At 43.1% G+C, this 27,581-nt stretch overlaps 1 protein-coding gene across 1 annotated transcript in view; it reads left to right on the forward strand.

Annotated features, from left to right (window-relative positions):
* LOC308288878 (neural-cadherin) overlaps positions 1-27,581 on the forward strand; it is a gene marked incomplete at both ends in the record, with an annotated part of 433,302 nt that overhangs the window by 378,344 nt on the left and 27,377 nt on the right. The window contains 3 exons of the mRNA XM_080730353.1: positions 2,190-2,454; positions 8,429-8,609; positions 18,234-18,478. Coding sequence (XP_080586479.1) covers positions 2,190-2,454; positions 8,429-8,609; positions 18,234-18,478 — 691 coding nt within the window. The remainder of the gene's footprint in view (positions 1-2,189; positions 2,455-8,428; positions 8,610-18,233; positions 18,479-27,581) is intronic.

The raw sequence follows: 27,581 nt of genomic DNA on the forward strand, positions 1-27,581 counted from the left end.
AAAATAGCCGACCTCCAAGCTTTGGAGATCTGCTATTTTCGGTATTTTCCCCAAAAGTGCCCTTTTAGAAATGTCAGCCCCTGCCTCTCTAACATTCTCTGCACGTCCCTGCTGTCTTGTACCTTTTCCTATGCAAACTTCTATTAAAACAATCAATCAAGTAATTCAGTGTAATCCAGGAAGAAGTGAATAACAATAAAAAAGTGTGTGGGATGATTATTATTTGTTTGCCTTTCTGGTGGCAATTCAGGCTGCAGAAAGATGACAACAAACAATGGGCCTCCAGGAAAGGTGTGAATGAGAAATTGAAATAAATTGAAATTCTCGGAAGACTCCACTGTATGTCTTGTTTTAATTTGCATCTGTTTAAATTATTCTCTGTAATATCCGTCCACGCACCCGCCGGGACTGACTAGTCATCAACCAGGAGGAAACACTGTTGATCGGCACGGCACCAAATCACCTTGTATTTTCTGCAGAAAAATCTTCTAGACCTTGACATTAATATTATGCCTTAACACAGCAGGATCCAAATAAACACAAGCTGGGCTCAGGCCCCCTGCACATTTCACTTAATAACCAAGGTTTTTTGTGTAAAAAATAAAATGCTCACAGCACAGAAATTATTCTGAACTGGATCAATTTGGATATTTTGAGATCCAAGTCAAATCTGAAGCCCTCACTTCCAAAAAAGTACAAAATGTTTTAAAATAGCAGATCTACAAGCTCGCAATGCGCCGCGATGCGATACATTGTGTGCTTGTAGATCGGCTATTTTCAAATAGCCTTGGTGTACAATAGGGCCAAAGTGGATTAATGTATAATATAATCATTTATATCTACAAAGTAATGACTAGTAACTAAAGTTTTCAAATAATTGTAGTGGAGTGAGAGTACAATATTTGGATCTGAAATGTAGTGGAGTAGAAGTAAATTAAGTATTGGAAGTTGGAAATACTGAAGTAAAGTGCAAATACCTCAAAATGTACTAACAGTAAATACAGTACCCATTCAGAATGGGTAAACTATATTGTGTATCATTATTTTATGCTTTAACTATTGAAAAATAGCAGATATACAAGCTCACAGCGCGGCACCGAGTGCCGCGCTGCGAGCTTGTAGATCTGCTATTTTTAGACTTTTTGAAAAACCTGTGTTTCTATGTCAGCAATCTGGCCAGCCATCGTCAAAGAAAAGGTCCTTTTCACTTAACTGGAGCTCAGTTAGTCTGTTCTTGAGAGACTACTATGTCAGTGGTTCTCAAACCTTTTCATGTGACGGACCCCCAAAATTATATTTATTTGGCCACGGACCCCCATCTCAAAATATTTAGTTCCAGGGACCCCCCCAGAAGCAAAATTTGAGTTACAAACCTTCGCTTTGAAAATACATAATATTCAAAGATTTGCATGCATTTTCACGAATTTTTCAAAAATAGCAGATCTACAAGCTCGCAGCGCGGCACTCGGTGCCGCACTGTGAGCTTGTGTATCTACTATTTTTCAATGGTTAAAGCATTCAATAATTCTAAGTACCAGTATGACTCCCTAATCGGGAGATAAGCGACCGTAGGTGGACGAATAGGTACCGGCCCCGGCTCTCCCGGACGCTCCTAGGCCGAGTTAGGGCATTTTATGTGAGCTGCAGTGGAGGGGGTCCTCCACTGGGGGTGCCACCACTTTTGCATCCGTTCTGGAGCACCAGGAGTGGGTGGTCCCCAGGAATTCCCCGTGAGCAGCTCCGTGGGGGTGGTCATTTGGTCATTTTTGCACATTTGGTCATTTTTTGTCCCTGGAGCTCCGGGGGTCCTTGGAGGTAGTAGTTTGGCAGGTAAGGAGTGTGTGTGCAAAAGTTGGCATGGATGGGGGCAACGGTTGTGGAGATATGAGCAGGGCAAAAGTGTGACGTGTGACGTATGACTCACGGACGGACATTTTTTTACACCTGGGGGTCCCCCAGGGACCTGGGGGTTCCTGGAGCTCCGGGGGTCCTTGGAGGTTGTAGTTTGGCAGGTAAGGAGTGTGTGTGCAAAATTTGGCATGGATGGGGGCAACGGTTGTGGAGATATGAGCAGGGCAAAAGTGTGACGGACTCACTGACTCACTCACTCACAGACAGCCCGTGGAGGTTTTGGTAGTAAATGCGACCTACGGTCGCAATTAACTGCCTCCCTGTATCTCCCTCTCCAGATCTACCAGGGGCTCCTGTGCGTTCTGTACAACCTGGGCGACGGAGACTACAACCTCACCCTGCCCACCTACCGCCTGGACAACGGCGAGTGGCACGAGGTGGTCCTGGATCGCCACGACAACGAGATGACGCTGCGCTTGGATGGCGGCGGAGGTCTGCGGGAGGTCACTGGCATGCGGGGGCGGAGCCGGGAGATCGTCATCGACCCCACCGTGGTCATGCTGGGGAACGCCTTCCCCTCGGGGCTGAACAGGACCTTCCAAGGTAAGGCAGAAACACACGCCAGAAACGTGTCTATGTGTTTTTGATTGTTTGATTGATTGAAGAATCTATTAGAAGATTGCAATAGAAACAAGTGCAGTTTCATGACAGTACAAATAAATCACTGGTACAAGGTCAACTAAAAGGAGATCCTAGAAAGCCGAGGCTTATTTCCACAGGAACCACAGCTCACACGAGACCATTGTCACACAAGACTAACGTCACAGAAAGTATGCAGAGACCGACATCACCACAGCTGATGTCACGGACAGAACAGCCCATACAAGGAGATATGCACAACACAGCCTGCACCGCTCAGTTTGATGAGTGGTTGATTTTTGAGCGGTGCTAACCACTCCCAACGTCTGGCTTTGTATGTAGGTCCCTATGGCTGTATGAGTGTCCCTATCATGTATGAGTGTCCGTATGCGTGTCCGTATGAGCACGGAACTCCATGTATGGAGATTACTGACAGAATATACCCATACAAGGAGATATGGACGTGTGTGGTGTTTTATACCATTAAGTAGCACAGGTGTGATTTTCCTCCCCTCAGCTGACAAAGTTGGAGGATGTTGTTTTTCCCACCCCGTTCTGGTTGTTTGTTTGTTTGTCTGTTAGCAAAATAGCTAGAGAGCGGATAGCCAGATGTTCATGAAACCTGGTGGGGAATCATCAGTAGTCTGCCCTGAAGAGATGATTAACTTTTGGATTGAAGAAAAATAAAAAAAGAGACAGAAGGCCGCTCACTGAGCGCTCACTGGTTAGTTTATGTTTATTTTTTAAATGGTTTCCCAAAGGCGTAGGTGTAGATTGGGCATAATGTTACGCTTACATTCCTTTGCAAGTCTACCTGATACACAGCAGTTCACTTCACAACATTCCTCATCAGTGGCTCCATGGGAGATGCTGAGAATATAGCTACAGCCCTATGTGATTGGCCGCTGAACGGCTCCAGTGGGGCAGTTGGGCGGTTCCCTGTCTCATTCAAGGCCGGCTCTTCCAGGGCCAGATTCTGTAAGTGTGAGTCCAAGGATTACGTGAACATCATTATCGTCGATATGTCAAGGTCAAGGTCGGCTCCCATTGCACCCTGGTAATCATTAAAGTCTAATACTGTTCCTGCCACGAGCTCCTGTTAAGCCCGGTCCAGTCAGAGAACATAGGATTTCATGATAGCAAAAAATAACCTTGAAGGCTAGGGGTGTGTGTGTGTGTGTGTGTGTGTGTGTGTGTGTGTGTGTGTGTGTGTGTGTGTGTGTGTGTGTGTGTGTGTGTGTGTGTGTGTGTGTGTGTGTGTGTGTGTGTGTGTGTGTGTGTGTGTGTGTGTGTGTGTGGGGGGGTGTGGGTGCGTGCGTGCGTGCGTGCGTGCGTGCGTGCGTGCGTGCGTGGCGTAATTTGAAATGTCAGGTTTTGACAACCTTTAACAGTGGGATTAAATGTAAGAATAAAGACTGTATTCTTCCGGCAAGACTGCAAATGAGTGGGTTAGTGGTCAACATGATTCCTCTTCACTTCAAATAATCATTTTAAGTATAATTGTTACATTTGTCCAGAGGGCAACCTGCAGGCAGCATGTTTCATGGCAATCTTCCCATTAGATTTTGAGATAAGTTGTGTGCAAGTGGAAAGTTTGGCCCAAGGGTGGACAGTGAGTAAAGGCCATCGGGTCAGCAAAATAAGTAGGCTTCATCCTTGCCAATGCAGAGTGCTTTAAGGTACACGGCAATCAGTCCATTTGATTTTGAGATACTTTGTGTGCAATTGGGAAATGGTGTTGGCCTGATTGGCTAGAGCAAAGGCCAGTGGGGCATCAGAATCAGAAAGGGCCATCCAACTGGGAAGCATGAATGTGCTCAGCAAGTTTCCTGGTAAATCAGCCAGAAGATTTTGAGATATATTTTGTGGAAAGTGGAACATATAGTCCTAATGGTGGCACAAGAGGAAAGTCCAGAAATCTGTAGGTGGGTCATCTTCTCCGGAGCAGTAAGGTTCACAACCAGTTCTATGGCCAATAGTTTGGGAATAATGTGTGCAAGTGAACATTTTGGCCTAATTGTGACTGCACTGTTCATTGTGGGTCACCAAAATCAGTAGAGGGCAGCGTTTGGGGATCATGACGGTGCAAAGAATCAAAAATCTGTTCAACTCAACGCCAAATCACGGCCAGTTTAAACTCCCCTTTAACCAGAAGAAAACCTTGAGCAGAACCAGGCTCTTGGGTAGGCAGCCATCTGCCTTGACTGTGTTGGAAGGACGGAAAAATACAGAGAGAGAGAGGGGGACACAAAGATGTACGACAACAACAACAACAATTATAACAGTAACACTAGTAACAACTTTAACAAGTACAAAAACAAAAAAACAGCAGCTATGATAACAGTCCACAGTCGTATCATATGGAAGCCCTCGATTCGCAGCTGTGAGTCTACGGCCGTACTCCATGGAAATGCTCCATGGAAACGCAAGAAAAGTTCAATTAGAAAAACACATTGATGGGCCATGCATGCACTCAATGTTAGCAACACATGCATTTGGAACACGAACAGATGGAGAGAGGGAGGAGATGAGAGGATGGAGAGGTAGGATGAGAGGGAATGGAGGAGAGGATGGATATTGAGGGGGAGTAGTGGTGGAGATGGAGAGGGCTAAAGGCGGGAGGGAGAGGAGGGTGATACCTGTCACTGCACGTACTCCTACAGTATATGGGCTGGGTCGGCACCTGTCAGTAGGGAGTGCTCGGTGGGGGCATTTGGACGGAGGCTCTACAAGTCTACATCCTTCTGGTGGGGGCTCCTCACTGGCAGGAGAGTCATTTGGATATACTGTAGCAGTGACAACACACAAAAACTGCGTCAAAATTGTTATTGGGGCCAAAATGGGTAAATATTAAGAATGTATGGTAACAAATGTGTGGTTCAGGGGTAATCACCATGATGTCTTATCTTTGCCATCGACATACAAAATGAGCAGACAATAGTGGCGTTCAGTCTCAGTCTCACAGATACTCTGAAGAAAACATGGAGACTTGACATTCAGTACGTGGGTCTTATGATCAAAATAAAAGCATTATAATGTTTATGTAAAAACAAAATCTAAAATTTGCCACACACAACAACAAGTCTTGCCATGGATTGGACACATTTGTCTGTGTACACGGACAAGTTGGCGACCCCTGGAGTGGATTCATTTTTCTGTATGTTTTTGAGACACAATGTGTGTGATTCTTGCAGTGTTGTGTAGCTGGTTTACTGTATATTCCTTGAGGTGGTGCTGGAGGCCAGTGTAATGCCATCCAGAATTGGAACGCTCTTCCGGGTCCAGGAAACAAATCTTCCTCCTAGTATAATCATAATACCTGATCATCATGTTTTAGAGGGGGAAAAGAATCATGTCACCACATCTTTAATGAAATTACTAAGAAGAATCATGGCTTTTCTTTTATTATTATTCATGACAATCTTAGCTTTTGGGGGGAATGTTTTTTGAAAATGTTTTGAAATAATAATAATTAAAAACTAAATGTAGGAAACAAAAATTAAGGAACCCATAAAAATGTGTTTGCGACCCACAAATGGGTCCCGGCGCAGTGATCGGGAATCAGTGGAACAAGGGTGTCCAGGGTGGAAGTGGAGGGGTTTCATGCAGTTCGTGATTGATTTATACTAGTGGAGCAGTGAGACCCCGGTTGACTTGCAGGCGAGTCAGTTGTTGATTTTCTGCCAGACCAGATTGCCAGTGCTAGCTTTTTACTGTGTCGAGGGAGCCAAAGGTTTTGCATAATAATATTGAGTCTTTAGAAGAGGAACCGAGATTGAGTCCAGGGGAACTTTCTCCTCAAGGAGAGATACTGTACAATACTGTACAATCTCCAAACACTTTGACTGAAAAAGAAAATATATTTAGACTTGTCTCAGTGGGCCATTTGACAGAGAACTGCTACAGAGCAACGGCAGAAAGAATAGCCTCAAAATGCTCAAATAGCATGATGGTTTTTAGACCACTGGTTTCCAAACACTGGGTCGGGACCCGTTTGTGGGTCGCGGACACATTTTTATGGATCCCTTAATTTTTGGAGCGTTGAATCGCTCCCACATTTTAGCTTTGTGTGTCGTGGACTGGCCCTGTCTTCAACCCTGTCCTGTTGAGCATGAACTTTGACTGGCACGCTATGTTTCTTTAACAGTGCGTGGCCGGAGTTATGTTTCATTAGTACAACGGTGCGTGGCCGAATTTTTTAACTATAAACACAGGAACAGGCTGCCTAGACACACACACACACATACAGGGTATAAAGCTGCTCAAATTCGCCGCTCCACTTCAAACCGAAGTTCGATTTTTTGTTTCTTACATTTAAAAACAATATATATATATTATTTCAAAACATTTAACCGTTTTAGTGCCAGCCCCTAGAGGGCGCCAAAGAATGCCAGGGTATCTCTCATAGGCGAGCGTATTAGCATCCGGGGACTCACGTTGCAGTGACGCGCGTGCTCACGTTTGTGCACGTCATGGAAAGGTCCCGGATGAAAATGGCTACAGAATAGCTATTAGCATTTTGTCATTTAAAAGATCATTTTTAGGCGATTTCGCCGTAAATAAACCTCACGCCGCATCCCTAAAAACACAATCCAGAGATATGGGCCTCCAAAGATGTGGTTTTTCATTGGATTCGGCGGCGATTCGCGGCTACGTTACTCGCTAACGGCCGGCCGGGGGGCGGCCGGATTTCGAACACTGGATTGAAAATTTAGGCCCAGGCTTCAGAAGGCCTCGGATCATTTTATTCATTTCATTAAAAAAGCCGAACATGTTCGGGATAGGCACACTGGACGTCGTTCCGGAAGCGGCGCTGAACATTCGGTGAACATTGGGGGGCTCAAAAATGTATTTTAAACCATTTTTAATGGAATATATCGTCGGACCATGTAAAATGGCTAGCTGGCTAGCGTAGGACGAGCCAGGACCACCCACGACTCTACAAGCAGCTCAGGGTAAGTCAATTAATAAAACAAAAATTGTATTGGATTGAAATAAAGCCGAACTTGTTCGGGATAGGCACTGTATGAGTTAAAAGAAAAATTCCCTAAAAATCTAAGATTTTCATGAATAAAAGAAAAACATTTCATTAATAAATATGAAAAAGACAAATCTAAGAAGCGAAGCGTCGCATTGTGAGCTTGTAGATCTACTGTTTTCACTAGTTTGGGTCCTGGGCAAATGTCAAATTTATCTTTTGGGTCTCGACCACTGATTTAGACTGTTCAAACTTGGCATGTGCATGCACACTGCACAGTACATACTATGCACTTGTTTTTGAGAAACACTAAAATGTGCTATAGGCTTAACAGTTCAGGATGCACAAGCCACGAGAACAAACATTCCCACTGAAGGGTTTTGCTAGAATTATGCCCTTTTTTATAAACTCATAACCACTTTGCTTTCTAGGGAAGCTTTTATATAGATGCTAATGAATGATTTATTGGTCGGTTTAGTGTTTAATTCCTCCAAATGCACCTCCACACTTAGCTGGGGTGATGGCCTTCCCAACGAGGGATGGAGGGAGTGCATGGAGGGAGGAGGGGTAGAGAGAGTGAGAGAGTGAGAGAGAGAGATAGAGATAGAGAGAGAGAGAGAGAGAGAGAGAGAAGGAAAGTGAAGTCCCTGCTGTGAGAGATACAGTACAGACAGTGTTGCCCCAGGCAGAAAGAGAAAATAAGCATGTTTATTAAATGGACTCTAAAAGCCTTCCCCTGTCAAAAGAGGCAGACGTGACAGAGAAAGTAAGTGTGTGCGTGTGTGTGTGTGTTTCTGCATACGTGTGTGTGCGTCCGTGTGTGTGTGCGTTTGTGTGTGTGCGCGTGCGTGCGACGTGCGTACGTGTGTGTGCACCATGTATGGAATTGGAAATATGTTTGTGCATAACCCGTGCATGTTTCTCTTCTGCTCTGTCTTCTGTCCGTTCATCATTGGCCAGGCTGCATGAGGGACTTGCGGCTCAACGGTCATTACATCCCATTGGACAGCCAGCCGAGAGATGGGGTCTCCCAAGTCAGCATGCAGGGGCTTTCTCTGGGTTGTTCCTCTGACTCCTGCAAAAGGAACCAATGTAGCCCCCCCTTCACATGTGTTGACCTGTGGAGGGTCCACGAATGCAGGTAAACATGCAATTCTACCACTTTTTCGAGTCACGTGTTCAAATACTGGATTGTGATTGGCTTAAAACAGTAGTAAATGAGGCCACAATAGCCGGAATGTGTGAAATGCCCGGATGTACATGCAAATGAGGCACATTTCCGAGATCAATACGCGATGAACGCATCCGGGGACTTCAGGAGGGAGTCGGAACCTATGGTCGGAACACCTTTCCCCCCACCAACAAATGACGGTCGCAGCTGTCCTATGTTTACTAACGTGCGTACTATCGTCGCCGATTTATTTGGATCCAATGCAATCCGCCAACTTTAAAGCCCCTTTTCTCTGAACCTATGCCTTTCTGGAAGCGAACAGCCTCTATTTACGGCCGGAACGGTGCTTTTAACTGACGTTAGCTTAGCTGTAAGCTAGGCGACCGAGTATTTCCCGGTGAATCTGTGCGCAAAGGTGGGGGCTTGGGAGTGTGGGGGTCTGGGGGACACGCACCACCACTGACTATTGCTGATGATGGAGAGGTTCTATAGCTTAGCCTTTATGTATTGAAAATGAGAGGCACTCTTGCCAATTTAGTAAGAGACTCGTCTCCAATTGCAAGATATTTAAAAGTTATTTGGGGCCATGATGATGATGATATCCTTTTCTTCCCACAACTAGACTAAGGATTTTATATTGTCTGTGTTATTGTTTACAACCACTGAACCACAATTATTCACGTGTGGCAAGATTCACTCGTTTTTAGTAGGCTATATAGTGTAGGCTTAGAAGAAGCCTTTTCAGAAGTTAATTTAATGATTTCCATTTAATGATTTCATTTATCCTCATCTAATGCACCGTATGCACGCTGTTTAAAGGCCGTGTAGGCTTTTCAGAAGTTAATTGAATGTTTTCCATTTGCGCTAATGCACGCAACTGTTTTCGCCAGGTTTTAAGGTCTTATTTTAGTTGTTTCTCATAAGCTCGCAACCCTCCTTGCCCATCGGCCCCCACCTTTGCGCACAGATTCACCGGGAAATACTCGGTCGCGTAAGCTAGACATCTGTCTCAGCATGGAGTTGGCGCCATCTGGTGGTGAGTAGAAGATGTTGTTTGTGGCACTATTTGTTGTTATGGCGGAAGTTTTATAGGCAATAATGATTGTAACTTAAGATCCTTGCAAGTTACAACTATGTGTTTTCTTTCATGTATACGGGAAAAAGTGGTAGAAAAGCTATTTACCACTCGGGGTCGGACATTATGCTCTCATAATGTCCTGAGTGCGGGTGTTATCGGACTCGGCTGGCGCCTCGTCCGATCACACCCGCACTGCGGACATTATGAGAGCATAATGTCCTCTCACTCGGGGTAAATTGCTTACTTAACAACCAGCACGCACGCACGCACTCTCTCTCTCTCTCTCTCTCTCTCTCTCTCTCTCTCTCTGACACAATTAAACAATTCTACTACACCCCTGTTTACACTATAGAATAATGAAAATCACAACGCAGTGAAATTAAGGTTAATGCTGGTAAATGGGATTGATTATGAAAAAAAATCAATGAAAGCAGGTGCACGAGTAGTCGAGTAGATTATTACGATGCCATGTCTACAGTATAATCACACGAAAATAAAACCCAAATACAGCCTTTTCACGGGTAATGCAATGAGGGGATTTTAAGGGCTAAATTAGATTTCTGATAAACTAGTCCCATGCTCAATAAATGATCTAATTTACTGAGCTGACCTGTTTCAGAGGATCTCAGCCAGATGTGTGGCTGGAGGCTGCGGTCTTCTTGACTCGGTGAGGTCCACGTTTCAGCTGTGGTTTGGCTGATGGCTCATTGAGGTCTGACATCATAGATGCTTGACGTCATAGACCACATGAGACTGACACATTATGTCCATATATGGGCATTCCCATATATGGGCTCAATATTGATGACATCAGGGATCTCCATATATGGGGTTGCCCTAACATTGCAGGGCATCATCCGGGAATGCTCATATATGGACTTGATATTGACGTTTTCGGGCCGGGTATAGGGCGTAAAATCTATGCTAATTGGTAAGGCCCAGACGGGGCCTCGGACCGGACCAGATAGGGCCCAGTTAGGTCCAGGCCTTAATTTCCGGGCCCGTTGAGAACGATGAGCTGGTCGAGTCATCATGGTAATTTCAGAACAGGTCAGCTATATCCTTCTGCTGAGCTGGCCAAGTCATCATTGTGATGTCAGAAGAGTGAGGTGTGACATACATGAGCTTGAGGTTTTCATACTAACTGAATGTCAGTCTCCACTTATTTACTATACTAGAAGCTGGGCCGCCCGAAGGGCGGCCCAGCGTCTAGTCGGCGACCTGGCCAACTCGGAACAATGTAAATAGGGAATGAATGCCCCGCCCTTTAATTCAAACCCCATTATACCTGTTTTCATAGGACCCGTTTTGACCATCTGTCTGCCTGTGTCCATTTATGCCCATATATGGAGATATCTGTATCTGTCTGTCTGTCTGTCGGCGTCCATTTTATGTCCATATATGGAGATCACTGCAGTTATAGTTCTGGGTCCATTTTATGCCCATATATGGAGATATCTGTCTATCTGCGTCCACTTTATGCCCATATATGGAGTATCTGTCCAACTGTGTTGCAGACACAGTGCCGGTTCCCCCTTTAATGCAAACCTCATTATACCTGTTGTCATAGGACCCGTTTTGAACATCTGTTTGCCTGTGTCCATTTATGCCCATATATGGAGATATCTGTATCTGTCTGTCTGCGTCCATTTTATGCCCATATATGGAGATCTTTGACCATCTGTTTGTCTCTGTCCATTTATGTCAACAATCAACCCCGCATAAGGAGATTCCGAACGTTTCGCGCCGGTTCGGGAAAACCGCGGCGGGGAACGCGTGTGCCGAATCTGAAGCCGGTGGGACGAACGGTTCTCGAGATACGCGGATTACAGACACACAGACAGACAGACAGACAGACAGACACACACGCAGAGACTTCTCGCATTTATAGATAGATGACACTATGGCACATTAGGAGTCTGCCACTACTAGTGGTTTTCAAAGATTTTATTTGCAAGGACCCCCATAACTCTGAGAGTGTACAAATGGAGCTCTGAGAGTGTACACGTTTAACCAAATAGGATTTGGTAGTAGTAGAGCACCGCCAGCTGTAGTTTTCCTGGTCTGATATTTCGTCTTAGTTCAATTTGAGCAGCACAGCCGCAGACAGAACTCACACAAGTTCGCGACACAAAAGATCTACAGGTATATACAGTATGTGTTGTTCATTTAGACTACTAGACCTATTCATTTACAGTAGGGTAATTGGTATGAGGACTTTGGAGAAGACATTTAAGATAAGCAGGGAGTAGTTTGAGAACCGTCGATGTCACACCGGCAATGTATTTTACAAAGGCATTGTATGACCGTACAGTTCACAATTTTGGCTGTACCTTCTATATAGAACAGCGAGGGCAAAATAATGAGTCTTGAACAGCCTGTGTAGAAGGGGCTTTTGTGGGAGTCCAAAAAGAGAGGGAGAGCAACTTAGCAAGTCCTTGAATTTTAACCTCCCCACACTTTTAACAGTGTGGGGAGGAATCTTCAATTTGCATGTGTGCCTTTAGGCTATACCTTGGGGCAGAGCTGAAATATGAGACAACCTGCCTTAGGCTGTTAACTCTCATCCTCCCCTAACTTTGTCTAGGCTAGGGAGAGGATTTTAAATAACCAACCAAATCATTTAATTCACCCATGAAATAAGTCTTAAATACAATATAATATAAACTTGACGTACTGTAATACAAGGCAGTACCTTTGTGTTTTGTATTGAAATCGAATATATATATATATATATATATATATATATATATATATATATATATATATATATATATATATATATATATATATATATATAGTTTATCTGATACAAAGACATTGTGACTTTAATAATGTTATTTTATTTATATGTGTATTTGACAGGGACAATACAAAACACAATGTATCAAGTTATAAAAGATATCAAACCGTTTATCACCGAGGCCAATTTGAGACTTGACAAAGAAATTATCAATTACAAAATGGACATTGACGCTCTAATCTAAACAAGTACAAAAGCATTAACATTCCCAAATTACAGTCATGAAAGCGGTGACGTTAACATTTTAAAACGTGTCTTACATTTGTGTTTGCAGCTTTGGTTTGATTTCAACCAGTTATTTAAACCTTTTCATTAAATATTTTGAGATCAGATCAGTTGGTTTTGTAAACATAACATAGTTAAGAGCACCAAGTTGCACCAAATTCTGGGCCCTGGGTACCTCAACTATTGAAAAATAGCAGATATACAAGCTCACAGCGCGGCACCGAGTGCCGAGCTGCGAGCTTGTAGTCTTTGAATATTTCAAACCCTTCTGAGGTTTTTTGAAAAACCTATATTTCTATGTCAGTGGTGGTCAAACTTTTTCATGTGAAGGACCCCCACGGACCCCCATCTCAAAATATTTAGTTCCAGGGTCCCCCCAGAAGCAAAATTTGAGTTACAAATGTTTGCTTAAAAAATACATAATATTCAAAGATTTGCACACATTTTCGCAACTTTTCAAAAATGGCAGAAGTACAAGCTCGTGACCTTGTATATCTGCTATTTCTCAATAGCTAAAGTATAAAATAATTCCAGGCCCCTCCACCTTGGGCCCTAGTTACTCAGTCCCACTTTCCCCCCCTTGTGACGCCCCTGGATAAGAGCAATAAACCCCCCACAAAGACGATGACATAAAGACACTCAGGCGTCCGCGGCGGGTTTCTCCAGCTCCAAGGGTGTGTATTGTCTTGGCAGTGTCAATGAGTGATTGTCAAGAATCCAAACTCCGGTCCAGTAGGTTGCAGTGGGCTAGTCTCACAGAGGAGAGTGCCAAGCAAAATGTCTGATTAATTGCTAGGTGTGCAGAGAGTGAGAACAGGAGAGAAGGACAGAAAAGGGTTCATTATGTCCTTTAGTGAGATAGCGGTGGATAAAATAAAGATTATTATGGTTTGTATAGGCTACTATAAGAGACAGATCAGTTGAAAGAACCGACCTAGACTTTGTTCAGAGGGTCATTAAATGCTATAAATTACTGACACTCAGGGGTCCTATTTAGATTATCTATGGTGCATGGTCTAAAGCACATTGCTCAAGTGCCTTGCGGTTGACTATTTATTTATTTATTTGACACCTTGTAATTCCAGGTGTATTTTGATTGCAAGCAGAGTGTGTGCGCATTGTGAACCATACACTGTCGGTAAATCTTACTATCAAATGTGCTGTTTAAATAGCAGGGGAAAGCCATGCCAGATTTTGATATGGGTGGCCTAAAATGTGGCAGAGGGGTAGAGTGGCCGCTTGACAACTGCAAGTTTCCCAGTTCGATCCCGGGCTCCCCCAGAGTCACTGTCGAAGTGTCCTTGAGCAAGACTCTGAACCCCCAATTGCTCCAGATGAGCAGGTTGGTGCCTTGCATGGTTTCCTCCGCCATCGGTGTATGAATGTGTGTGAATGGGTGAATGTAATGCACAATCTCTGTAAAGTGCCTTGGAAAAAGGTGCTATATAATTGCACCATTTACCACCCCAGGCTACTTTCAACACACTTAATGTCAACAACACGAAAGCTTGTCCAGACAGAATGAACAAAGATCTCACACTTCCCTCCTACTTGACTTCTCCTTTGTATTGGACCGGTGGGGATTGCCACTATACATTACTGCCGCGTGCAAAAGGTCAACTAGTCAAAACTTCAGCCAAATGGTGGCGACCTCCACAATGCAGTGCAAAGACCTCCGCGCACCGCTGCGCCTGCCGCTTAGCGCCAGCAGTACTCACTCCACTGTAGTGTGTCAAACCTCTGAACCCATCACTGCTGAAGCACAACAAGTCAGAGAGCTCTTAATGCTACGTATAGCCCTACTGTATATACAGTATATACACAATATAGATTTCGGGTCATGTGTGCCTCTCTAATTTCCCAAGTGTTTTAGTAATGTCTTTCCTCCTCTCCTCCACTCCAAATATTCTTCTTTAACTTCAACTAAGCAGCTGTGCTCCGCTGCACCTTTTCATTCTCTTATTGTTTGTTATCGAACCTCAAAATGCCCTTTGATCCGTCCACATTTTTATTCCTTTGCGGCTCTAATCTCGCTCACTTTCACCAGTCGGTCCCATTATAAAGAGGCACTATGTACTACTTTCATGAAAACCATGGCTCCTTTGTTGCAATATAAATGGACAGGACAGGATGAACAAGAAATTGCACCACTCTCTTTTATAGTCTGGCCACTAGAAGCTCATTTGGTCCCCTAAAACCATGTTAGAGTGCATCTGCCAATCGAACATCATTTTCCACAAAGATAAAAAAAAAGAAAAAAAAGTGGAACACTCGGTGGTGATCTTGTTTTCGATAATGGCAGCTGCCACGGTTTAGTTATGAAGTGCTATGTAGTTATGTAGTGCTACAAAAATAAATTGTACAGAATGTCTGCAGGCAAAGTCTGTCTCCCTTTTGTGCCCATATAGCGATCTCTGTATCTGTCTGTGTACCATGAGTGACGTGGCAGTGGTCCGCCCACCCGCCCTCCCATTAGCCAATTTTAATATAGGATATCATCAAAATCCTGTTTATAGGCCTGAATATTTAGTCAATATTGGGTAAACATAGGGACGCCCACCTGCCTACTGGTCCAGGTGCATACCACATACATGTAAGGCATTGCCACATAGGCATTGATGCCTGACGGCGTCCCCGGTTCGATTCCCGATCCGGACGACCTTTGCCGCATGTCACTCCCTATCTACACCCCCATTTCCTGTCAGTCTACTGTCCTATCGAATAAAGGCATAAAAGCCCAAAAAACAAATCTTTAAAAATATAGCTATATTGGGTAAACATTGTGTGGTTTAAATGCAGTGTTCACACCGACTATAACAAAAACATACAATGGTGAACAATATAGTTATCGTTACCGGTTTGAATGGCGCTTTAACACAGGTACAAAAAACATAGCCTTACATTAAGACGCATTCTGACGAGACTTTCGCATTATGACTTTGGGGCGGCGGCAGAAGCGTCTTACCGACAAGTCAGACAGGTCGGGGGCATGGTCGGCAAAACTGCTATTGCGGCTCTACACATGCACAAATGCGAAATATAGCTTCCGTACAAGTTCTGCAAGATGTATGCGACTTGTCCGGAAGCCTTGTTTAATGTATTAGTCCGTATTTTTAAATAAAATTAGTTTTTACTAAGTGTGTGTCGATTCCAAATTGAGCTTCGCTGGTTTGGATAAACATGGCTGCACTTATCACGTGACGTTCATCCATTCCCACATTCGCTCATACAAGGACATGACATATGTGTGTGTATACGGAAGAATGCACAATAATGCTTCCAGCCACCAACAGGCGCTGTTGCAGCTAACATTGTAGCAAACGAGGAAAAGCAGTACACTTGGTAAAAACTAATTTTATTTAAAAATACGGACTAATACATTAAACAAGGCTTCCGGACAAGTCGCATACATCTTGCAGAACTTGCCCGGAAGCTATATTTCGCATTTGTGCATGTGTAGAGCCGCAATAGCAGACCATGCCCCTGACCTGTCTGACTAGTCGGTAAGACGCTTCTGCCGCCGCCCCAAAGTCATAATGCGAAAGTCTCGGCAGAATGCGTCTTAAGGTAAGGCTACAAAAAACAGGTGTTGCAAAACATTCATTTCCAATTTGCATCATACCCGACAAAAAGCCATTCTTTTACTGGATGGGTTCCCAGATGGAGTACATGCTAATACCAGCAGCACTCAACCTCCCACAGCTACTGCATTCTATACCAGGAATAACAATATTATGCTAAATAAACTCATGCTGATTGGAAGTGTAAACATGGCTTAATGTGGAACATTTGTAAGCTGAAAAGAGCACAATTACGGAACCTCCAAATTATTTGTCAAAATACAAGTCGCCTCTAATGGCACCGTCAGTGTACAACCTAGCTGTGACATTGAATCCATTGAATTGTTTTGTTTGAGCTGTTATGGCAATTTAACTTTAAATTACATTATGTTTTCTTTTTCTGAACCGAGCCAGAAGACAAAGTTGTCCTATTTACGTGGAGTCATCATCTAATTACTGTCACAGTCAGCATATCCATTTCTTCCCAATTCATTTGTTGCGGAGCTGTGTTTCTGAGTAGTTTTAACGGATTTGTGAGAGGCTAATGTATAATTTTGTTGTTGAACTCTGACGATTGGCCTGCAGTATACTGTAGGAGGGAATATCCATCCCTATTTCCCTCAGGCACTGAAACCGTCTGCATTCCCAAAGAAAAGAGTGGCTGCCATTCAGTACATACAATACACATGCCCAAAGCCCCACCCACGGCAGAAAATTGTGAAATATTACCATAACCATACACACTGAGATTGGCCCATATGAAGAGGTTATTGTCCATCATAGACTTGTGAAGTCTTTCCCTTTTGGATATTTAAATTAGCAAACGTATGACTGAGGACGCCGACTTTTGAAAGTGCAAAATAGCGTATTTTAGCTGCTATGCATAAAGTGGCAGTGGAACATAACTGCAAATCTGCCTCCAATTCTGGGTATTATAGGGTTCAGTTACCTCCCAGCCTTGTAATTAACACTATACTAGTATAGTTTGTACTCAGCAAGTTCAAAAGCGTCCCACACTATGCAGGCACATAGGAAAGGTTAATGAGGCCAATTATTCCATAATTTTTATGAAACTCTAACCTATAAATAAATGTATGCATCGCTTACTTTTACAGTGAACCTCATCAAAATCGTGTGGTGATGCAGTTTTGTAGATTTATAGATGCACATTATTTATGAAGTTCTGTTTTGCCCATTTTACTAAACAAGGAAGTAATCATATACAAAATAAATTGACCAATAAATTGACACCGCTTGGCCCCTTCAAGGTACCAGTCCAACTGGCGTTAGCAGAATTTTAACTAGAACCCTTAAATTAATTTTATTCATATCATACCCCTTTTTTCCCACCCAATCTTCCTCTCCCTTCCATCTCAAACTCAATTCCTTCCCCTCATCACGTCTCAACCTCTTACTTCTTTAAATCCCTCTCCCTACTTCCCTCCCAGGCACGGGAACACATAGACATCAAACAGGGCTTGACCCGTCTGTAAAAGGTGCCCTCTCCAGCACATGAATGCAGTTTTTACTACCATATGGTGAAAGAAATGCAAATGCCCTCCTTCCATGCCATACCTGAAGGCAGCATAAATTTCCTTGTCCAACCTCTCCTGAACTTGTATGCAGCATCTTATGCTGAAAGAATTGCCCTCTCTGTGTAGAAATCCATGCCGTAGTATTGACTTGATTATGCTTAGTTCAGTGTGGTATCAAGCAAAATAGCCGACCTCCAAGCTCACAAACTAAGGCCCTTATTTACACCAAAAGGCACTTTTAGAAATGTCTCTCTAACATTCTCTGCACGTCCCTGTTCCCTCTCCCTTCTCTCCATCTCTCTCTCTCTCTCTCTCTCTCTCTCTCTCTCTCTCTCTCTCTCTCTCTCTCTCTCTCTGCTCCCTGCTCCTGTTCTCCCTCTACAATCCCCGCAGGTGTCCACCCGGTCACATGTTGCGCGTGAACGGGACCAGGAAAACGTGCCTGTACACGCTGTGCGCCACGCGGCCCTGTCACCGAGGGACCTGCGTGGCCCAGACCCCCTCCAAGTTCACGTGCCACTGCCCCGAGGGCTACAGGGGGCGCCACTGTGAAACCACGCTGGCCATCTACAGAGACGACGTGGGCCTCAGCTTCAGCTCCCTCTTTGCCATCTGCATCTGCTTCATGGCCCTGCTAGGTAGCTACTGTGTGTGTGTGTGTGTGTGTGTGTGTGTGTGTGTGTGTGTGTGTGTGTGTGTGTGTGTGTGTGTGTGTGTGTGTGTGTGTGTGTGTGTGTGTGTGTGTGTGTGTGTGTGTGTGTGTGCGCGCGCGCGCGTGCACGTTTTTAGTGATCCTGCAGTGTTATGTAAAGTATAGTAAAGTGTATGAGACTCGCACACATGATGTAACTGCTGGTATTAATATAATAGATGCTAATTATTATTGGAAAGTGCGTGCGTGCGTACGTGCGTGCGTGCGTGCGTGCGTGCGTGCGTGCGTGCCGCGTGCGTGCGTGTGTGAGTGAGCATTCGTATGTGTCTGCACGTTTGCATGTATGTTTTGTGTATGTGTGTGCATGTGCAGTATGTGTTCTGTGTGTGGTCAATTTTGATTCAAAATGTATACAGCCGACGACGAGACAGGAATGTGAACAACCATTGATCACGAGTCCAGATTTGAAGCAAAGAGACAAGGTTTCTATTTCAGCAAAGAGAGGGGAGTGAACAAACAGTTCCAGAGAGATACTTAAATTGCGCTGAATACATAAAAAAAAGAAACCTTAGTTTAAAAGATTGCATAAAATATAAACGGTTAGTACACTGTTAGTGTTGGCTCGAGCTTTTAAAAAACTGCAATTACACTGTATTTTTAACCTTCAAGGCTAAAGTGGGTTCGGTGGGAGAAAATGATCTGACTCACTCTCTATTACAGCTCCACCTTCAAAAATAGACATTTATAGGCTCAAGGTGACTTTCTGTTAATAGAGAAAAGAAGAAGAATAGTACAGTATACTGTATGTAGGATCATTCAAGGAGTTTGTATAGGCATATTAGGGCAGAAACGTTCACTATTGTTGACACATTGCTCACAATGATGATAGACAAGACTATAATATACTATAGTTTTCATCAGAGCACCACCTGCAATAAGCTTGTTTTATAAATATAGAATTTCTTGTTTATATGAATATTTGATATGCATCCCCAGGTACATATTTGCTGTGCCCTGTGACCAGAGGGCCAATTAAACTCAGTAAGGTTAAATAAATAAATAATGTTTTATTCATATTTTAGTATTTTTTGTATTACGGGATTATAAGCACATGCAGGCAATTGGCCACAATGTATGCAGTGCACGCAGCGCGTGACCCTATGTCTTTGCAGGGGGGGAGGGGGGGGGGGGGGGCATCCAAAACAATTGAGATGAAAAGAGTAGTTGCATCATCTTCGTTCACTCCATCGGGCTGTTATTTTACAGCAAAGGTGGATCGAACAAAGAACATTCAATAATGTATGCTAATGTACCACCACACAGTTGATGTTGAATTTGTTTTGCTGTGTTCAGAAATAGCAAGAGCAAAAATAATAGTAACGCTTGCCAGCGGGCAACCAATAGTTCCAAACGCTATGCTGTATAGTTCCAAACATTGAATCTTCACGTATATTGATGAATCACGAGCGATACATGAACCATGTGACCTGTACAGGTAGCCCCCTGTAATCAGGGTCAGAGATCTCCTGTTATGTCCGGTGATGACTTCTTTCGATGAATGGGCTAAAACTGTGTGGAAACAATTGGGGAATGAAAACAATAACAGCATTGCATCAGTGTTAATTTGTTGGCTAAGAGTAAGACTGAGACTAAAACATCACACCCAATGTGAAGTGAGCGGTGGTCGTGCTTGCATAACGTCTTCAGACTAGGATTTGAGTCTAGGATGTACAAGCTATGCTACACACACACATTTTACTATGGCAAAACGCTGAGGAAAAAGGCTACAGACACATACCCAGCCACAAAATATTGTTATGTTCACGATAGTTGACTAAGACTAGACTAAGACTAAACAATTTCAGGTAACTAAAATAGGACTACAATGAGACAAAATCTGAATTTGTTCTCAAAAGGTCAAAAGGGTGACCCTTCATATGAGGGTATCAGGATTGGTCTTCAAATCAGTGTATGTTAACTTAGTTTTTTCCTGCTGTCCAGGCCTGAATGTCTGTCTGTCTGTCTGCCGTCTGTCTGTCTTCAGTAGTACGGACGCCACATAATGGCCTGGCCACGGAACACCATATATGGGCATAGGACACAAGAACACCATATATGGGCATAAGCGGAAGAAACAGTGCCCACATTTCTGACATCACTGATACCGCCGTCTGTATAGGCTACTGGGCATTCGTTTCCCGCCATGGTAACATCCGCATGCTGAAACAATGCCCACATTTGGAGATGACTGACATCATTGATACATCTGGGTTCTTCTCCAACATTACTTCTGAGACTCCTATACATTCAATCCCTCATATCGTCATTGTCGGGTGGAAACCTTGTATGTCCAAGACTGTTCCTTTTGTATTTATCATTTTAAAAATGAACTAAACTAGTGAAAACAGCAGATCTACAAGCACACAACGCCTCGCAGTGCGAGGCGTTGTGTGCTTGTAGATTGGCTGTTTTCACTACTTTTGTGCGACAGCCTTGTATGATGAAGCAGAGCTTTACTTGGTGAAAAAACTACAAACTTGGAACTTGGAGATACGAGGTTTCTGCCCGACAGTGACGATATACTGTGCACACCTGCCCAGGCAAGGTCCTATTCTATGAATTTAGATTTCCCCAGACGTATTAGTAGGCGGCGATCTCTGATTGTCTGAGGCTACACGAGACGACGTGATCTGTTGTGTTTCTGACCCCTCACTGACACATCTTTTTCTATCTCAATGGCTCTGGGGGTCTCCAGTGTGTGCTAGTGTCCACGGTCGTCTGGGCTGTTGATCTTTGCCTGGCTGAGCCTCTACTGTAATGGTACAATCTTTGGTACTGTATGGTGTTAGTAATCACCATATGCCCACTGTGATGCTGATTACTTGAAGTAGCCTAAGAATCAGTGGTGGAAAAAGTTCTCACATTCTTTAAGCGAAAGTAGCAATACTCTGTTACAAGTAAAAGTCTGGAATTCCCAATGTACCTGAGTTAAAAGTACCAAAAGTAGAAAGTAATCATTATGTCCCATTTCAGAACTTTTCAAATATAAAATGTCAAAAAAATCCTACAGGCTCACAATGTGAGCTTGTAGATCGCCTATTTTCAAATGGACATAATGTGTATAATGTTTGGCTCTGAGATGTAGTGGAGTAGAAGTAAAAGTACTGAAAGTTGGAAATACTCAAATACCTCAAAGTTGTACTTTACTTGAGTATATGTTACTTTACACCACTGGCTAGAATTGATTTTAATTCCCCCACAGTGCCTGTATGTTAGGTCGTTTTCTGTGGCCTTGCGCATTGCATTCCTTTGCTGATGCACTTTGTTTTGCAATGTTGATTACAGGCGGATATGCTTTTGCAACCAATAAATATTTTATTTTATACTTAGTATACTTAAAGTCATAGTCTAGCAAAGTCCCTGCTCACGTCTGAGACTGTTTTTTTCCACAGTTCTTTGGAGAAAAAAAATACAATTATTATTTCATTTTAGAATGAACTGAAAGCATGCAAGCATAAAATAATCAGGGATACAACCGGAATGGAAAGTGATTTTCGGTCTATAGAAATAGCAAGTTTCAGTAGACAACAACAACAACAACAACTACTACTTCCAATACAATACTACTTTTATGACACCTGTAGAAGGTATTAACTGGGCTAGAGCAGTGGTCAAATAAGAAAAGTCTACCTTTTCAGGCTGAGACCCTCAAAAGAATCATATTTGAACTGGGGACCCCTCACCCTGACATGCACTTGCATGTAGGAGTTAAGGCATTACTTATGGTTTGACTCAGTTCCACAGATACATATAAATAGCCGATCTACAGTTGTGCGCTTGTAGATTGTCTATTTTCACAATTGTTGACTCTTTCTTATATTATTTGACAATTCTACCAATGTTTGACCAGTTTTTATTGTATAGTTTGTTGATTAGCCTACTTTTGATGCAGTTAAGTTAAGATCTGTTTATTTGACAGGGACCGTGCTCATTAATGGACATGTCAGTTTTCACTTCAATGTAAATGAGCCAGAGTTAGCCCGCCGTGGGCTAATTTTCATCTGTAGTCCCTGGACCCCCATTGGTGGTGATCAACCCCCCCAATCCAACCCTTGATGCTGAGTGCCAAGCAGGGAGGCATCGGGTCCCATTTTTATAGTCTTTGGTATGACCCGGCCGGGGAATTGAACCCCCAACCTCCCAGTCTCAGGGCGGACACTCTAACCACAAGGCCACTGAGCTGGTCAGACAGACAGACAGACAGACAGACAGACAGACAGGATCCCCATTGGTGGTGATCAACCCCCCCAATCCAACCCTTGATGCTGAGTGCCAAGCAGGGAGGCATTGGGTCCCATTTTTATAGTCTTTGGTATGACCCGGCCGGGGAATTGAACCCCCGACCTCCCAGTCTCAGGGCGGACACTCTAACCACAAGGCCACTGAGCTGGCAGTGATTCTCTTTTTTCTTTTATTTACCCCTTTTTCTTTATGTATTACATGGTCTTAAAGGTCCTTAAATTGTCTCTTCATTGTCATTTAGGGACCTCCCAAAAAATCATGTGGGGACCCCCCCTGGAGGTCCCAACCCACAGGTTGAGAACCACTGGGCTAAAGGATGGATGGTTTCAAGTGAGACACAGTAACAGAGATTGGCATAAAAACCTTGATTAAAGTCGTCTGGCAAGGGCAAGTTAGGACGATGGAGGAGAGCAGTTCATAGATCTGATAGCTTCAAAGGGGGTAAAAAACAAAGACATTCAGACACGTTTCACGTACATTGCAATTGATTGGGTTTGAGAGATAGTCGAGAGTGTTAAATAGAATTCTAGTTTCAGTACCTGAGGAGAAAATGATCGAAACAGCACAGTGCAGTACTAAATAGGGCAACAGCAGAAGAGAAAAATAAGACAAAATACATAATTGGTGTGTGTGTGTGTGTGTGTGTGTGTGTGTGCGTGCGTGCGTGCGTGCGTGCATGCTTGGAAGAAGTACTTCTACTTACGTTAGTTTGGTCGTGACCAGGCTTTTCTCTTCGCAGATGAGTAAGGGTGGGAACAAGGCTAAGTTAAAGTTAGGGTAGGCCTAAGTGATTTTCTTTGGTTAAATGGTGCATATATATAGCGCCTTTTACAGAGATTGTGCATTACATTCACCCATTCACACCTACATTCGTACACTGATGGCGGGGGAAACCCTGCAAAGCACCAACCTGCTCTCCGGGAGCAGTTAGGGGTTCAGTGTCTTGCTCAAGGACACCTCGACACTAACTCTGGGGGAGCCCGGGATCGAACTGGGTAGAGTGGCCACACTACCCCTGAGCCACTGCAATGGTTAAAATAAGTGATAGTACCCAGTGCTATATAGTTGTTCAGTAACATGATAGTACACAGTGCTATAGAGTTGTTCAGTAACATGATAGTACCCAGTGCTATAGAGTTGTTCAGTAACATGATAGTACCCAGTGCTATAGAGTTGTTCAGTAACATGATAGTACCCAGTGCTATAGAGTTGTTCAGTAACATGATAGTACCCAGTGCTATAGAGTTGTTCAGTAACATGATAGTACCCAGTGCTATAGAGTTGTTCAGTAACATGATAGTACCCAGTGCTATAGAGTTGTTCAGTAACATGATAGTACCCAGTGCTATAGAGTTGTTCAGTAACATGATAGTACCCAGTGCTATAGAGTTGTTCAGTAACATGATAGTACCCAGTGCTATAGAGTTGTTCAGTAACATGATAGTACCCAGTGCTATAGAGTTGTTCAGTAACATGATAGTACCCAGTGCTATGTTGTTCAGTAACATGATAGTACCCAGTGCTATGTTGTTCAGTAACATGATAGTACCCAGTGCTATAGAGTTGTTCAGTAACATGATAGTACCCAGTGCTATAGAGTTGTTCAGTAACATGATAGTACCCAGTGCTATAGAGTTGTTCAGTAACATGATAGTACCCAGTGCTATAGAGTTGTTCAGTAACATGATAGTAACCAGTGCTATGTTGTTCAGTAACATGATAGTACCCAGTGCTATGTTGTTCAGTAACATGATAGTACCCAGTGCTATAGAGTTGTTCAGTAACATGATAGTACCCAGTGCTATAGAGTTGTTCAGTAACATGATAGTACCCAGTGCTATAGAGTTGTTCAGTAACATGATAGTACCCAGTGCTATAGAGTTGTTCAGTAACATGAGTCTCCATGTCTCTCCAGCTCTTTATTAAACAGAACTTTTTCAGGTCAGGATACCAGTTATATTGGTAAAGCTGTCAAATAGTTGTAGTGGAGTAAAATTTACAACAACAATAACTAGAAATACTGTTCCTACGAAACAGTGTGGGCTCGCTCGTGACTATATTCTGCAGCGTGCTAACTGTCATGTGAAGCTCAACCAATACTCCAGTTAACGCCACTCCCAGATTTTTTTCCACCAATTGCGCCTCATTGGCTAAGGGCCCTGCCCATTTGTACTGTCTGTAGCGGAAATATGCGGCGGAAATATGCGGCGGAACTCACTATATAAATAATGAGGATAACATAGTGTTCTCGCCTTTCAGGCGAGCCCACAATAATAAATCACCATTTGAGATTCTTTATTCTTTGAAGTAATTACAAATGGAAATATTCCATCCACATTCAAGTAAAGTAAAACTACTTCAAAATTGTACTTAACCGCTGTACTTGGGTTACTTTCCACCACTGGCTACCAAGGATACTGTATTTGTGGGCCTCACCAAGGCCACACAAACGGGACATGGCAACAACCAGCGGCGGAAGAAGTAGGCTACTCACATTTTGTACATAAGTAAAAGTACCAATACCACAATGTAGAAATACTCTGTTACAAATAAAAGTCTGTTATTAAAAATGTACTTGAGTGAAAGTACAAACGTATTTGCTTTAAAATATACTTAAGTACTGAAAGTAAAAGTACTCATTTTGCAGACTGTCCCATGTTTCCAAATGCATAAAAATGCTTTGAAAATAGCACAATCTATTTCAAAATGCCAAAGTATATACTGTAGAGATGAAGTGTATGTGTTGTAATAATAATCAAAATCCACAAAGTAACTAGTAACTAAACTTTTCAAATAATTGTAGTGGAGTAAAAAGTACAACAATTACCTCTGAGTAATGTAGTGGAATAGAAGTCAAAATATTGAAAATACTCCAGTAAACAAAAAGATCCTCAGATTTAAGACTTAAGTAGACAGTTGAGTAAATGCACTGAGTTACTTTCCACCGCTGGCAACAACCAACACGAAAAGGCAACAGAAGACACAAATAATGAGATGAATGATGGGAGCGACAAGGCCAATGTCAGTGCTACCGGCCATGTCTGCTTGTTTTCTTTGTCTAGTTCATCCTCATTGGTTATTCAGAATGCACCGTCCCTCCCAGACGCCAGACAGACACACTTCAAGTGATCGTTTCTCCCTTTCCCTCTGCATTCCTTGATCAAATGATCTCTGACTCCTCCTTTTCCTCCTCCTCAATCTCATCTCCTCTCTTCATCCCCACTTTCTGGGCCCATTTTATAAAAAGCTGCATCCGACCTTGATCCTGCCGAGGACCGGGTTGTGTTTTAAGTGTTAATTACTTGATTTGTAGGCATACAAGGTGCTGTTTACCCAAACCCACAGAAATTGAGATCAATGCTCCAGGGGCTTTGGTAATAATTTCAATCGGAGGAGCATTCCTCGCTCGATCACTCGAGCGTCTCTCGCTCTGAAACTTAAGTAGCAACAAGGACAACCTTATTTTTAACGCCTTTTTTCTTCCTTCCTTGGGCTTATTCAGTTTGGATTGAGTCCAAGTGTTTGAGTAGGATGAACATGTACATGTTCCAAAGAAATATATGCCATGCTTTTAAGATAATTTGTCAAAATTAAAGGGAAAATCCATCGTAAATGTCGTCCACGTATGCTATTTATTTTAATCGTTGTATTTGTCCTTTTGAGTGTTTCACAATGATAGAAATGAGAAAGCCAAGAGAAATCGTAATGATTTGATCAAGAGACAAATCCTGGAAGGAAGTCTGACATTGGGGCCACATTGACATTGGCCGTGTTTCCCGAAGCGATTCTTAGGTGGTGTGTACGCACATGCGTAAGACTAAGAGCCTGAGGTAGTAGCTCACTTCGCATGGTATCAAACACGACACACCTGCATATCTCTCTGTCCTTGACGTTAGTTATCTCCGTACATGGAGTTCTGTGCCCATACGAACACCCATACGGACACTCATACGGACACATAGGGACCTACACACAAAGCCAGACACACCGCTCAAAAAACAGACATACAAGCTACCAACGCACTGCGTCATGGCGTGTCAACAGCTTATAGATCTGTTCTTTTGGGCACATAGAGGTGCAACGGAGACATCGGCGCAACATGAACCCGACATTTATAAAATGTGCTATCGAGGATGATCCGATCTGATATACAAATATTCAGCATGTGTCAAGTTAACTAAGTTATTGGTGTGTAGGAAAGCGTGGCTGATTGAAAGCAATCAGCAGACTGACACCTGATTACAGCTGAGTGTATGCGACTGCCGGTAACGCAAAGCTTAGTTATAGCAGGGATGGGTATTGGCAACCTCACAATACGATACACATCACAATACTTGGGTCACGATACAATTGTATCACAATATGTTGTGATGCAATACATTGTGCGATATATTGCAATATATATTGTGTGATATATTGCAATATATATTGAGATGAATCACTGAAAGGCAAACTAGCTATAGTACAGCCACAATAGAGGAGCAGAGTGACAGGACTAGAATTCTAGAGTTTTTTTCTCCAAAATTATTGCGATACTACAGCCTGGAGTATCGATACAGTACTGGGAAATAAAATATTGTGATATATTGCGATATCGATTATACTGCCCATCTCTAATATATTGCTATCTCTGTATCTGTCTTTCAATGGAATATGGAGATCCCTGATGTAATCAGTATATGCCCATATATGGACATAATCGGTCGGATTGGTGATTCTGGACAACCGGATCTCCATATATGTCCATATACTGCAGTGATATTCAACTGGTGGCCTGTGGGCCAAAT

Source organism: Nannobrachium achirus, assembly GCF_963921795.1.
Source record: "Nannobrachium achirus genome assembly, chromosome: 7".
Lineage (NCBI taxonomy): Eukaryota > Metazoa > Chordata > Actinopteri > Myctophiformes > Myctophidae > Nannobrachium > Nannobrachium achirus.